This window comes from Bacillus rossius, chromosome 18 (assembly GCF_032445375.1).
Source record: "Bacillus rossius redtenbacheri isolate Brsri chromosome 18, Brsri_v3, whole genome shotgun sequence".
Classification (NCBI taxonomy): domain Eukaryota; kingdom Metazoa; phylum Arthropoda; class Insecta; order Phasmatodea; family Bacillidae; genus Bacillus; species Bacillus rossius.
Window position 1 is genome coordinate 15108320 of NC_086345.1, and position 13715 is coordinate 15122034.

The window sequence follows — 13715 nt, forward strand, 5'->3', positions numbered from 1 at the left end:
ACGATACAGTGTTCCCAAGGTAAATAACGTAAAAACAAAAGCGAAAATGATAATAGATCTAGATTGTTGTGACAATATGTTTGTGCTTTATACGTTTTTTCTTTCTTCATTAGTACTTCAATAATTCATAATTACGATATGACAATATTACTATATAAAATGAATTTAAACCGGGTTTTTGAAAAAATAATGCGAAAAACCTCCGAGTGAAAAAACTTTAATAAATGGTGTACGAGTGGTAAGCTTGTACGCATCAACACGTGTTTATTTTACAATACGTTGACATAAACTAGTAAAGGTTAGGTGCAATTCCTTATGTTAATGCACATGCGAATGGAATATTTCGAAAAATATTTTAATTTTTGAGTAACTAGAAGCAATACTTATGTAGTGGGCTTGTATATTTTTTCTGTATGATATTAATGTAATGGAATACCGTATTCCTTTGGCCGTATCATTTTGCTGTTTTACCCTCGTCATCTCAGAATTTGATAAGACAGCCAAAGAAAGCGAAGATGTTAACGAAGGATCTAAATCAGCAGAGCAACTCTGTATCCTTTATTAAAATTACAATTTGCCTTGGACAGTAGCGTACAGTTGCAAACAAAAAATAACAGTTGCAAAGTGTTGTAAATCCTTTTCAAGAGGTTTTATTTATCAACTTTTTGGCTACAAATTTGACAATTTTTTTTTATCATAAAATGCTTAAACTGTTATATTGATTAGCCCTACACATACTCAAATTTCTTTAATAGGGGTGTATTTCAAGTGAACACTTCTATTTTAAGCATCCGCAAAAAAAAAAAAACTTTTATAAGAGACAAAAAAACATTACATGGAAGAGCAGAGTGTCTGCTAAACAGGTTCAGCAGGTGGCAAGAGTTGAGAGTAAGGCACTGGGGGCATGGAGGAGGGACAGGAAGAAGGCATACTCCAACGATGGGAGTGTGCGGCTGTGATCTGGGAACTTCAACCTAGTGACCGAGGTGCAGCGTAGAGCAGCGAGGTGGGTGATGGGTACGTGGTGAAAGGAAGGGGTCCGTGCCAGTTCTGAGTCGACCGTTTAATGGCGGCCGAAGAGGGGAACCACCGGGGCCCGAAAGCTGCGGCAGGACCACCTCGCAGCAAGGAAGATCCGCGGGCGGCCAAGGCACGGGACCGAGCTCGGATCCTGAAGGATTCATCCTGCACAAGACAGAACTTCACCATAATCACCTCGCCCAGGCCCGGCACGTTAGCGCGAACCCACTTCCCGACCAAGCCCGAAACACCCCGGTCCTCAGAGCCAATCCTTATCCCGAAGTTACGGATCCAATTTGCCGACTTCCCTTACCTACATTAGTCTATCGGCTAGAGGCTCTTGACCTTGGAGACCTGCTGGGGATATGGGTACGAACCGGCGCGAATGCTCCGCGTGGCCCTCTCCCAGATTTTCAAGGTCCGTGGGGAAGATCTGGACACCGCCGCAACTGCGGTGCTCTTTGCGTCTGAGTCTGAGTCTGTCTGAGATGATTAAGAAGTTGGGGTGGGAAGCATTGCAGGGGTGGAGGAGGTTGAAAAGGTTAGGCTATATTGGGGGATTAAGGGAGAGAGGGGGCTGGTGGTAGCTGAGAACTAGGGTTGGTGTGACACGGGTGGAAGCTTCGGAGGGAACGGAGGTGAACAGAAATAGGCAAGCATGCCTCCCTAGTGACAACAGGGCGAGGGGAAGACTAAAGGCGGGAGGAGAGTGCGTATGGAGAGAACTCCTTTCCACCGGATGAAAGCCCACTTTCAAGTCAAATGTAATGAATCGATAAAATAAAATAAAATCTACGTATTTCATATAGTTGCCTACTAATGGCAGAAGAATTCACAGAAATCTATATATCACATTAAATAACCATCCTTTGATGCTTTCTTTTTTTTAAAATTTATAATAACCAAAAAAAGCACTGAAAATCATACAAGACACAACCACATAAAATTTGACTTGGTTAGAGCTATTTTCTTTTGCCAACTTATTGAGACCGGAGTTTGGTGTCTGAATGTTTTGACGGGGCAATAATGCTGAGCACATGTTCAAAATTGCTTATTTAACTTTGAACCAACCGTACATTGTTTAAAAAACTTTAACAAATTTTTTTTTTTAAGGAAGGAGCCACTTGCTTTCCACCAAAGTGATACAGGTTCGAGTCCCGGCGAGGTGAAACCCAGATTTTTCGCAAGTGGGAAATATGGCGGACCTTACTTAAGAGTTGGTGGGTTTTCTTGTAGTACACCTGTTACCCCCACCCTGATTCTATAACACTACTGATGATGTCACCAAGATGGCATCGTGTATGTCATTACCATCCCTACTTTCTTACAGGAAAAGCGCTGGAGTATGGGGGTTTTGAGCCGAGAACAATAAACACTGTTTTTTTCATATATATTTTATTTTTTGAATATATATTTTTTTTTTGGTATAGTGAACTAGAGTATAGTCTAGATTAGTCTATTTTGTGATACTGATATTTCATTATGAAAGAAATGATTAAAGACCTGCAAAATTCGCGGATTCATTCGGTGATAGGCTAGAATTCAAACACATATACACCTCTTAGATAATTTTGCTATTGGCTTACTGTTCATCTGGACGAATCTCAACCAGTTATAAACCCTCAAGGATCGAATCACAGAAAAACCAGCTGAGACGACTTACAAGTCGGCAGCCAATGAACTTGCGTTATTTGCCCGAGTGTACATGGGGTATGTGCAGTCTATCCTGAAGGCCATCGAAACCGCGAATTTTTGCAGGTCTCTAGAAATGATGTATGTAGACGTTAAAACTTATGGCGGTATATCGTGAAATACATTTTGGCTTCTGTGAGGAAAAATAATAAATTTATTGATATTCACGTACATACATCTGAAGTCATTATGATCTTTAAAAAACTCCTTAATTTTTAGGTATGAAAAAAAAGGTATGAGCCTTTTGTGAATGCTTTTGAACTTAACGTCCTGTCAGTCACTCGGTTGTTCAAGCACAAGCGGGCAGAGCAGCTGGATGCGGTGAAGAGACTGGTGGCCTTGGAACGCAGCGACAATCAGCACAAGATGGTGACGCTCATTGCGGAGAAGGTGTTCAGCGTGAGTGCTTTCCCCCCCCCCCCCTCCCGCTTTCAGGGGTGTCTGCAGGGTGGGTCTGACTTTGACAGACAAATTTTGGCTGTAGGCTCATCACCAGTGGCGGATCCAGGATTTTGGTTTGGGAGGGGCTTGACCCAGCTGAGGCTAGGCTTTATCAAGGCAAACACTAAAACAATAGTGGACCCAGATGCTTTTGGAGGGGGCTTGAGCCCCTTAGCCCCCCCCCTCCCTCTGGATCCGCTACTGCTCATCACGACTAGTGGTAATCTAAACGGTTATTATTCTGTAACAGTTATTTCCGTAACAGTCCTTAGTGAATAACAGGACATTTAAACCGTTATTGAATAACTTTTATTTGAGAATTCTGGGAGAACTCATACGTATTAAAAGTGAATGCTGTCATGGTGTTATAACCAGACGAAGATTTGTTCTTACTAAACATCGAGTGTTTAATGCTGTAATATTTAATATATAAATGACTTAACTAAGTACGCACATTTTAATTAAAATAGGGAGATTATCTTAAAAAAATAATATTTACAAAATATTATACAATAATGTAACTGTTATTGTTTGATAACGGTTAAAATATAACAGCTACGTTTAAATAACGCCCATCCATAATCACGACTTAATAAGTTGAAAAAAACATCTCCACGACTTTCGGTCTAAAGCTCTTGCCAAGGCTGGTATACGTCTTTGAAGTTGGAGCCAAACAAATTTTTATTTTAATTGTAAATAACAGAGAAAGTGTTTAACCAAGTATTGTAGTAGGACAATATAGGAAACTCGAGTCTTTTAACATGGCGAACGCTGGCGATGTTCCTAGCGGCTCAGCCCGAAGATCGCCCACGAAATTCAAATTCCCTTGTACTACAACTGGCGTTCTCGGCACAGATTTTCTCTCGTCGTTTGAAATCTTGTCCTTGGTTGATTTATGAATTTTCACTCCATATATTTGTATGAATACAGTGTTCTCGTAATTGAAACAAAGTTTTCATAATCTAAAAAAAAAATATATATTTATTTAAAGATCGTGAAAACTTACCTAACTCTGAACATTAGACAGATTGTACAACTTTTAACAATGAAACATGCTTATCTTTAAACCTGTATCTTTGTAAATCGATTATTATGTTAATAATAATTTTGTGAAACATGTTGAAATTTATAAAATTTTAATTTCTTAACATAGGTTCTGAACTGGAAAAAAAAAATATATCAAATATAATATTTTTTTTTTCTTTTTTCAAAAAGTAACACTCATTGTAAAAGTAGATAGGTAATATATTTATTGCATTGTAGTGCATTGTGTTTCATATTGTTTTAATTATTCACACTATGATTTGCTTTATGTTGAATGTCTTTTTTGACAATGTATTTCCTGTTTTGTCAAAGTTGTTTTACATTTCCGTACTTTTGACGTGACGTCTAATAAATCGATGAACGCCGGCAGCACGCACAAAAAAGTGTCCACTTACGCACATTGTCCCGTTACGCCGTGTCCCGTTACACTCATTGTACGCTTCCGCCGCATCTATCTCTCTTCCACTCGATTGGAACAACCATTGATTTAACTTTTTCGAGGCACATTAAACTTGAAACACTCCCATTCGTTTCCTACTTTTCCTATCATCGTCCTATCCTTAACAGAATAACACAGATTGGAAGTAGTTAAATAGCAAACATGTATAAAAGTTATAGTTAAAATAATCTCTTCGTTAAAGTAATCAACATATTTGAATTAATGAGTGCAAATAAAAGTAAATTTATCAATTAAATTGTAGATTTCATTTCACTCCTTCTTTTATCCCTACAAAATAGTGATAATTCAATAAAAATTATTCAATTTTATTCATAAAAGTATGCAATCATTTCATCAATGTTTTGTTATGACGTCACGTTAAACTATTGTCCGTAAACCAACTTTACAGACAACCATTTTATTTTTGTGTGTTTTTGATGTCCGGTGCCCACTACCTTGGCTCACTGCTCACATGTTACAACTTATATATAAACTTTTCAACATAAAAATCAACATGTTTTCCGCAAATAGTAAAGCATAATGTAACTGTATTTTGTATATTGTTAATTTCTCTTATTACATGTTTATAAAAATTATTCTATGATATAAAAAAAGTTGTTAGAAAAGTGAATTAAAATGTCCTAAAAAAAAGTCTTGAAGTTTATTCACCTGGATATTTGCAGCCAACAGTCTGATGGTGGTTTGAAGAGCGTTCACTGTGAGTAATCAAATATTTTCTGACCCGCAGACTATACAGAGCAGTCGAGCCGTTCTTGAAGGGTCTGGCTACATTCCGGGAAGCAGCGCCTTTCCGGAGGAAGAAAATACTAGAGATGGTGAGTTGTTGGAACACACCCTGGCGATATTGTTGCTGCAGTCTGCTCCAAGTCAAGTCGGTTAGCGGGGTTCCAGTGGACAGGAGAAGAAACATGTAAAACAAGGAAAACTTGAGGAATCAAAGAGTTGTCATCAGAATCTGGAGGGGGAAAAAAAAAAGGAAATCGAACAAACATTTGGTTGTACAGTTAGATCTCGTTTATTCGGACTAACTGGGACCAAAGGCAATCCGGATAATCCTGGTAATATTGGCAATGAGCAGACTTACTGTTTATTACAATAAAAAAAATTAAGTTTTGTAACTCAAATACCTAGCACACGTGCTCTATATTGTTTAAAGAGACATTAAAAAAAAATATAAAGATAGCTTTTTACATAATTTCTTAGCAAAGAATTCGTGCAGTTTCTTCTGTTTCAAAATATATGGCTTTCGAATGAAGCGTGGTTACATAAACACTCAGCTGGAGTTCAGCTGGAACAATGTCGGGCTGACGATGTTTGTCAGCTTGTGCGCTTTTCTTAAACTCAACAAAAAGTATTTTATCACCATAATTCTGCCATCTGTGCAGGAAATGTACATCAAATCTACCTAAAAAGTGAACATTTGGCGTACTTTTAATTACGTTCTTGCTGACGTAGTTAAAAAAATTTTATGTGAACATTAAATAAAATGTCTCCAAATCTGATATAGATTATTCGGAGATCCGGATCAAGGGCCGAATAAACTAGTAGGTTTTACTGTAATTTTCAATTTTAGTGTATTCCTATAATGTCTTAAAACCAGTCTTTATTTAAATCAAAGAATTAACTGTTCATTGATTTAAGGATTTGACGTCAGCCGGGGCTCCGCCCCACGAGCCTGATCATCCTCCGTTCCCTTTCCCACCACCTTTCCTGCCCAACATTTGTGTCGTGACGCACGTAGTCATGTGAGATTCAAACTGCGCGACACGAACTACAGCAAGAGGGCGCTTAGATGCAGTGCGCCGCACCCCTAATATATATTAATAAATATTGTAATCCTTTTTCTTTCCGCCCCAAAACAGTGTAACGATGGCTATTCATGTGAGTATCTTTTAATTAACGAATTCATGATGTTTTGTTATTTAATAAGTGCAAGCACAAACAAGGACGCTCCCTAGCGGGCGACGGAGGAACTAGCATGCAACTCATTTGAACCATGTTTTATTCTTATAAGTAATTATTACAGACGGTCTGGACATGGAAGTAATTTAATAATTTTTGTAAAAGGATTGATGTATTTTTTAATAGTAACCCGGGGCACGCCACAGCTAAGTTGTAACGGTAATTGTGTTGGGCGCGAAGGGCGCCATGTTGCCTCCCGCAAGCCATGAGCTCATCCCAGTCTCCTTCTAAAGCCGGCCGAGAGCGGACGTCTCTGCAGACACCCCGAGGACATCACCGTTGGTTCACCGAGTAGTAGTTCTGTAAATTAATTTATCCAAATCGTTTTCTTTTCATCCTCGGGGCCTCTCTCGGTCGGAGAGACTGCATTAGTAATAATTATTCACTCTTCGGAGTTTTTATTTCATCTGCGTATTAAGTAACGGCTTGAGGCGGCCACGTGCGTGGTTCGCCTCCTCACCTAATATGATTCGTGCCTCAGACGTTTTATAGTTGTATCAACGGAGGATCGTGTAAGGATGTGTACCGTGAGTAGAATAAAAACCAATTAACTGTGTCACGTGTTTTGTGTTCGGGGGGCCACGTGGGTCCTTAACCTGGTCAGCGGCGTGTGGGACGCCCTGAGAGCCCACTGCGACAATTAGGAGCGTGCCCGACGCTGAGAGCGGGCTTAGTTAGGGACAGGAGCTGCGTAAAACATCTGGAGGGCTAATATCTCGCCGCACACGGGCCACGTAACGCCCTGAGTTAGAGTCTTTCAGCCGGGTCCACGTGCCCACTCACGTGGTGGCGCCCATTAATTTCCACCGATATTCTCACCTCAACACCGGTACGCCCTCAGATTTTAAGAACAATATAATGTTGATTGTTACTCAGCTGGTTGCAAGCAAAAATGTATTAAAGTCAAATTGACATGATGTGTGTGGTTATAGTGCATTATGATAAGTGGTTGTATTTTGATATACAGTAAAACTGTGATTAACTGTCATTCGTAATCATCATATTCTGTTGTCTGTCATCATTTAAAAAAAATATGTGTGTCAACAAACTGAGAAACAGACAGACTTCTTTCTGTACGGTACTGCTCCTACATGTATTGAAGTTTATGTTGATTGTTTTGTAAAAATAAGTGCAATGTGTATGTATTATTTACTTTTAAAGGATTTTATTTTCATTTTTGTTCCAAGCCCCCAGTGAAATCTTGTTACTGGTCTGTGACAGTTAATCACTGTTTTACTGTATTAATGTCAGCTTGCAATGTTGATTGATGAGAGTAAAAATATATTTGGTCAGAAAGGGAAAACTGGTGGCAATTTTTTTATTTAAACAGGGTGGCTAGGAACAGAAAAAAATCTGGAGAAATCGGGGGGATTTTCAGCAACAGGGCAAAGTCAGGAAAAATATCAGGGTGTTTCCTAGGTAGTCAGGGAAGCTTAAACGACTATTTTTAATGATGAACTTATTGAAAAATTAATTTTATAGCAGATAATTATTTTTATTTGTACTATTTCCACCACACATCCTTTCTTCCTCCTTCCAAAACCTGTATATGTTACGAAACATTTTCCTTTCATCCTTTTTTTGCTCTTGAGAAATTCAGCGTCTTCAGCCATGCAATAAAATAATTTACAGCTTCGGGCTGTTATAGTGAGGTATGGTGTGCCAACGCGTTGCAAATTTTAATTTTAATTATTAATAGTTGTTGGCAACTAAATAATATCGGTGGTGAAGGAAAATATTTTTCCAAGCCCCTGAAAGAGGACAGGTTTTGCTAGCCATCCTGTTTAAGTAGAAGTGTGGAAACCCTGCCTAGGGAAGTACATAGTAGGGATCACGTAAACTATACTATTTGTACTATTTGTACTATTTGTTCTCAAATAATTGTGTTGAAAACTTTTCAAAGCTAATTTTTTTTTTTTTTAAAGAAATCCTCAGGATTAGCAGTGGTCGACCAACGGGCCATTTTTCGTCTCGTCAAGGCTCGGAAACCCACCGCCACCCACACTGACAGGAAATTACTACTTAACTGCAAAAAAAAAAAATTAAATGAAACAAGACAACATGTTATAAGATGGCATAATGCTCAGTTACTTGTGGTTAAATTACATCACAAACCAAAATGCCGTAAAATCAGTTTTTGATACTAAAAACCGCTTAGCAGGGTACCAATTGGCCCATAATATTTTTATTGCTGTTAATTGACCCCTACTTAAGGTCCTTAAAAAGCCCTTGGTTTTGATATTTTTTTTGCTTAAGGAGCCTTAAACTGATATTAAATAAGAAGTCCTGTAAATTCACTTAGTAAAATTTTTATTTGACTCACATTAACGCACATTGTCTTGTGGATTTTATTATGCTTTTGTTTAAGACTCTGACGGCAAGCAATGTTTCGGATGCACAGTTCGCGAGTTTTTGATGTGCACAATCTTAGCTCTCAGTATACAGCATTTGGAGAGAGATATTTTGTGAATGCGACGGAAGTCACGTGGAACATAAATGTGTAACCGGGTGCTGCCATCTGTGTCTGATGGGGCGAACCAAAATACACAAAGACGAACGGGAAACATCATAGTATTAACTGTTAAATTAATTTTAAAAAGATGGCCAGTATTTTAATCAAATTCATCAAATTCCTTTTCGATAATCAGGTCCAAAGCCGGGGTTTAGTATTTTTTTTTTTTTTCAAGTTTTATTTGCTCTCATCGGACCTGTTTCATTTAATAGTTTAAAATTTCGGTCTGCAAAAGGGAACGATTCAATAGTCGACGTAGCTGCTCCGGCAGAAACTTACGTGTCTTTCGCGTCCAGAAATGTACGTAGTTGAAAAACACAATTTGCGTTTATTTATCACACTATGCGTTATTTTAAAGAATTCTACTTTAAAGTTTTGTGTCAGAGTTTCGTAAGTGTTTTTCAAACATGAGTTTGTTACTGAGGTCGGACATTACCAGGTCCGGATTTAGGGCGAAAGCCCCGGGGTCTCCACAAACGGAGGGCCCCCACAAACGGAAGGGCCCCCCACAATAGAGACTTCGGAAAAAAAAAATCTTTCAAATTCCGACAAGTAAACACTAATAAACATCTTTTCCTTTGATATTCTTTCTTCTCTGTTTTACCTTTACCTACAGTACTTTGTACGTGCATGATTATATCATTGTTAAATATCAACAGAAACATTCAGTAACACCAAAAAAAAATTTAATTTCACATAATTCTTTGTCTCCGATTATATCTATGTATGTTTTTTTTTTAATACTAAGAGAATCTACTTGATTTCACAATAAATTATTTAATTGGAAAAACTTGACCGAAAAAAAAAAAATTGTTCATTTTATTTGGAAAATAATTTGGTGGCCAGGGGGGCCCTCCGCTCCTCTGTTGCCCCGAGGCCTCCAGACCTCTAAATCCGGCCCTGGATGGCTAGAACTGAAAGACTCGCTCACCGACCGACTGAAAGACTCAGAAAAACGCTGGTGATCGGCCGCAGCGCTGGCCAAGGTCCTGGAGAACACGGCGCTGTTCGGGGACCTGGTGCTGCGTCTGCCCGGCGCGGCGGCGCAGGTCCTGCGCTCGCGGCACGAGTGGGAGGTGCTGTACCACTGGAGCCTGAGCTTCTCCAGCCAGACGTCGCTGCTGGACACCGCGACGCGCAAACTCGTCCACCTGGTGAGCGTCTCCCTCACTTGACGTGATTTTGTGTTGCTCTGCAGCTGGGGGGACGTGATTTTGGTTTGCTCTACAGCTGGGGGGACGTGATTTTGTGTCACTCTGCAGCTGGGGGACGTGATTTTGTGTTTCTCTACAGCTGGGGGACGTGATTTAGTGTAGCTCTACAGCTGGGGGGACGTGATTTTGTGTCGCTCTGCAGCTGGGGGACGTGATTTTGTGTAGCTCTACAGCTGGGGGACGTGATTTTGTGTCGCTCTGCAGCTGGGGGACGTGATTTTGTATCGCTCTACAGCTGGGGGACGCGATTTTGTGTCGCTCTACAGCTGGGGGACATGATTTTGTGTCGCTCTACAGCTGGGGGACGCGATTTTGTGTCGCTCTACAGCTGGGGGACGCGATTTTGTGTCGCTCTACAGCTGGAGGGATGTGATTTTGTGTTGCTCTACAGCTGCAGGACGTGATTTTGTGTTTCTCTACAGCTGCGGGATGTGATTTTGTGTTGCTCTACAGCTGGGGGATGTGATTTTGTGTTGCTCTACAGCTGGGGGATGTGATTTTGTGGTTTAATTTTTTTTTATCAGTTTCGTGTACAAAACAGAACATTTCAGTGATACTGTTTTTTAATTTTTTACATTTTATTTCTTATTCATAAAAATGGTGCATTATTTAACAAATATTTATTTAAGATTTGTCACATGCCTACTAACAGTAGCAAAACCTTGGTAGCAGGCTTTAAGACATACAAACAAAAACACAACAATATTATAACAAATTGAAATAACAAATAGTGAGAAAATGCTAATTACAAAGACAAAAAAAACAAAACAGACATAAAAAACACGCAAAAAAAATCATTATTATTTTGATGCTAACATAAGCAGGCACCAACAAGAGCGAACAAAGTAAAAATTAAAAGACTAGGTTATAACTAGAATCAAAATAATACCTGTATGGAACTAAAAATTTCTTATTACTTATTTCACCAAATTAGTCTCATTTGTATGGACGTATTATGAACTTGTACAATAAAATAACTTGTAATGATCATGTCTAGAAAAGAACTAAGCAAAATATAAATAAATCTGTAAATTTTTGAGTGTTAGTAAAATGTTCCAATGGGATTATGTAAAAAAATGGAACTAATAAGTAGGCCTGTGTGAATATTCGAATTTTCGAATACGAATAATAAACTATTCGTATTCAATTTGACCTCGAATACTAATACTTCGAAATAACTAATATTCGTTTGCTTACGAATACTTGACATAGTGTACCTTGTGAGTTTGTTATATACCAGTGTTCACTGATGAGATAAACTCATTTGTGCGGTATTAAATACCTTTTTTTTAATTTTTAATGGGACTTCATAATCCTTGATTAGTTGAGGGTGTACCTGTAAACTTTATTTCACAACAGGATGGAGCCTGTTGGAATCTCTTTGTACAATAGTGGTTGAATGTCAAAGTCCCAGTGACCGTTGGATTTTTCGTGATGGTTGAGACGACTGAGCACTTTTTCGCTGGCCTTCACGTTCACCTGACATAACGCTATGCGATTTTCTCCTTTCGAACTTTTTAAAAGATTGTGTCTACGTTCTGCGCTACCTAATAATTTTTCAGAGTTGAGACACAGAATTAAAGAGGCTATTGCTTCCATTACTCAGTACTCTGTTAACCAAACTGTGGGAAGATTTGGCTTTAAGTTGGCTGTGTGCCATATAACTAAAGATGCATATATTGAACATTTGTAAAAAAAAAAAAAAAAAAAAAAACCTAGGTTAGTTTACCTTCAGTTTGATGTATGATTTTGATTTGTTGTAAATAGTCTAAATTAAACCGTTATAATATACTATTGAAACTGGGTCCTTCTTTTATGGACATACTGTATTTGAACAACCATGTAGGTTAGAGGTGCTTTGTTAACAGAACTGCAAAACACATCACAATATGGAAGCGTGCAAATTGCTATGCCATGGATGGTACCAATGATGACATGCTGTGTAATCAAGAAAATGTCAGCAGTGAGAATGATCATCTTTAGTGTGATAGTGATGGGGGAAATTATTACCAGTTGTATTGTAAAAATTTTGAAAAAAATATATATTTATATATTGTTTAAAAATTACAAAATTTAAATTAATTTTTTTTATTAAGTAGAAGCATCATTAAATACATTAAATATTAATTTCATACAATTTTTTGGACAAACGCCATTGCAGATATGTATGTCCAGAAAGTTGTATTAAATCATGATTCCCGATTGCATGAATAATTTAAAGAACTTATTACATTTTAGTCAAAGCATTTTTAATTCTAACCGAGATTTGGGGCAAGAGAATAAAAAAAAATTGTTTACTTTTTTTTTTGGTGGATGTTTCTGTGCAATGACTTCATACGTTCATACTAAACAGGTAAAGGAAACAGGTGAGTTAATATTTTTTCTTGGAACCTTGACGTGTATAATTGTGGGTCGTGTTACGTTCAGGGTCGACTTATTTTCTGGTAAATACAATAACACTGCCACCTATATGAGGATGTGGAACTAACCTCACCATCCAATTATCTATTGGAGTATTAAAACACTTTGGGACTAGCAACACACCGGCAACCTCCATTGTAGCAGGGTCTTAAGTTTCATGGCTCAGAATTTTTTTTTAATCTGTTTTATATGGTAGCCTTAAGTGATTATGTGGAAACCTCTTGGAAAAGATTTTGAACCTAAATTTTTTAAAGCTTCAAATGTTATTTCAGGTGGAGCAGGAACTAAATATTACAGAACGCAGTCCAAACTACATCAACCCGTACAGGAAACAGCAGAAAAAACAAGAGAAACTTGACAGCAGTGAAGAGAAGAAACGAAAAAGTGATAAGAAAGCAAAGGAGAAGAAAAGAAAGAGAGGTCCGAGAATCACATTGGGAGAGTTATGATCAGTGCTCTGTGTAAATAATACGGACAGGCAATGCTGTGATACATATGTTGTTGTGGTTGTTGTTTATTAAAAAGTCAATAATGTCTTTGTGGATTTTTTTCCACGGGTTTTAACTGTTTCATAATTTGTACCCTCTTGGGCAATTAGTTTTTGAGGAGCTCTATACTACATCGTCTTTGCCCTTATAAAGCGGTAAAAATTTTTTGTAACATCAAAAAATACCTCAAGAAAATAACTACATATGTTAAATAGTTAATGCACAAAAAATTATTTTGTTGGTCAGAATTATCTCTGGAACACAAATCTTATTTTCCCGTGTTTGTTTTTCTTACCTGTCAGTGTCGAAAAGTCAAACTGGTTTTGCTCTATACCTTACGTACCCTTTGCTAGAATTTGTATAACTGTTGATATTGACACGTGATGCAGCACTTGTTTCAGCGACATTGAACATCTATTTATACAACTTCTTATGTTCACTGGAATGTGGTGCAACACCTG

The 13715-nt window shown here is 38.1% G+C and overlaps 1 protein-coding gene across 1 annotated transcript; it reads left to right on the forward strand.

Annotated features, from left to right (window-relative positions):
• The first annotated feature begins 10 nt into the window (after positions 1–10).
• Positions 11–13302, forward strand: LOC134541423 (coiled-coil domain-containing protein 134-like). The gene is made up of 5 exons (XM_063384865.1): positions 11–551; positions 2990–3111; positions 5385–5472; positions 10107–10285; positions 13039–13302. Exons 1-5 carry the CDS (start codon positions 428–430, stop codon positions 13213–13215), a joined length of 690 nt encoding a protein of 229 aa, XP_063240935.1. The 5' UTR covers positions 11–427; the 3' UTR covers positions 13216–13302.
• Positions 13303–13715: the final 413 nt, after the last annotated feature.

What these genes read in the sequence shown, in the direction of transcription:
- LOC134541423 (XM_063384865.1), top strand. Translation starts at nt 428, where the DNA reads ATGGAATACCGTATTCCTTTGGCCGTATCATTTTGCTGTTTTACCCTC. An exon ending in TTGCGGAGAAGGTGTTCAGC is followed by an intron (nt 3,112 to 5,384) that starts GTGAGTGCTTTC and finishes TCTGACCCGCAG; the next exon opens with ACTATACAGAGCAGTCGAGC. An exon ending in GGAAGAAAATACTAGAGATG is followed by an intron (nt 5,473 to 10,106) that starts GTGAGTTGTTGG and finishes GATCGGCCGCAG; the next exon opens with CGCTGGCCAAGGTCCTGGAG.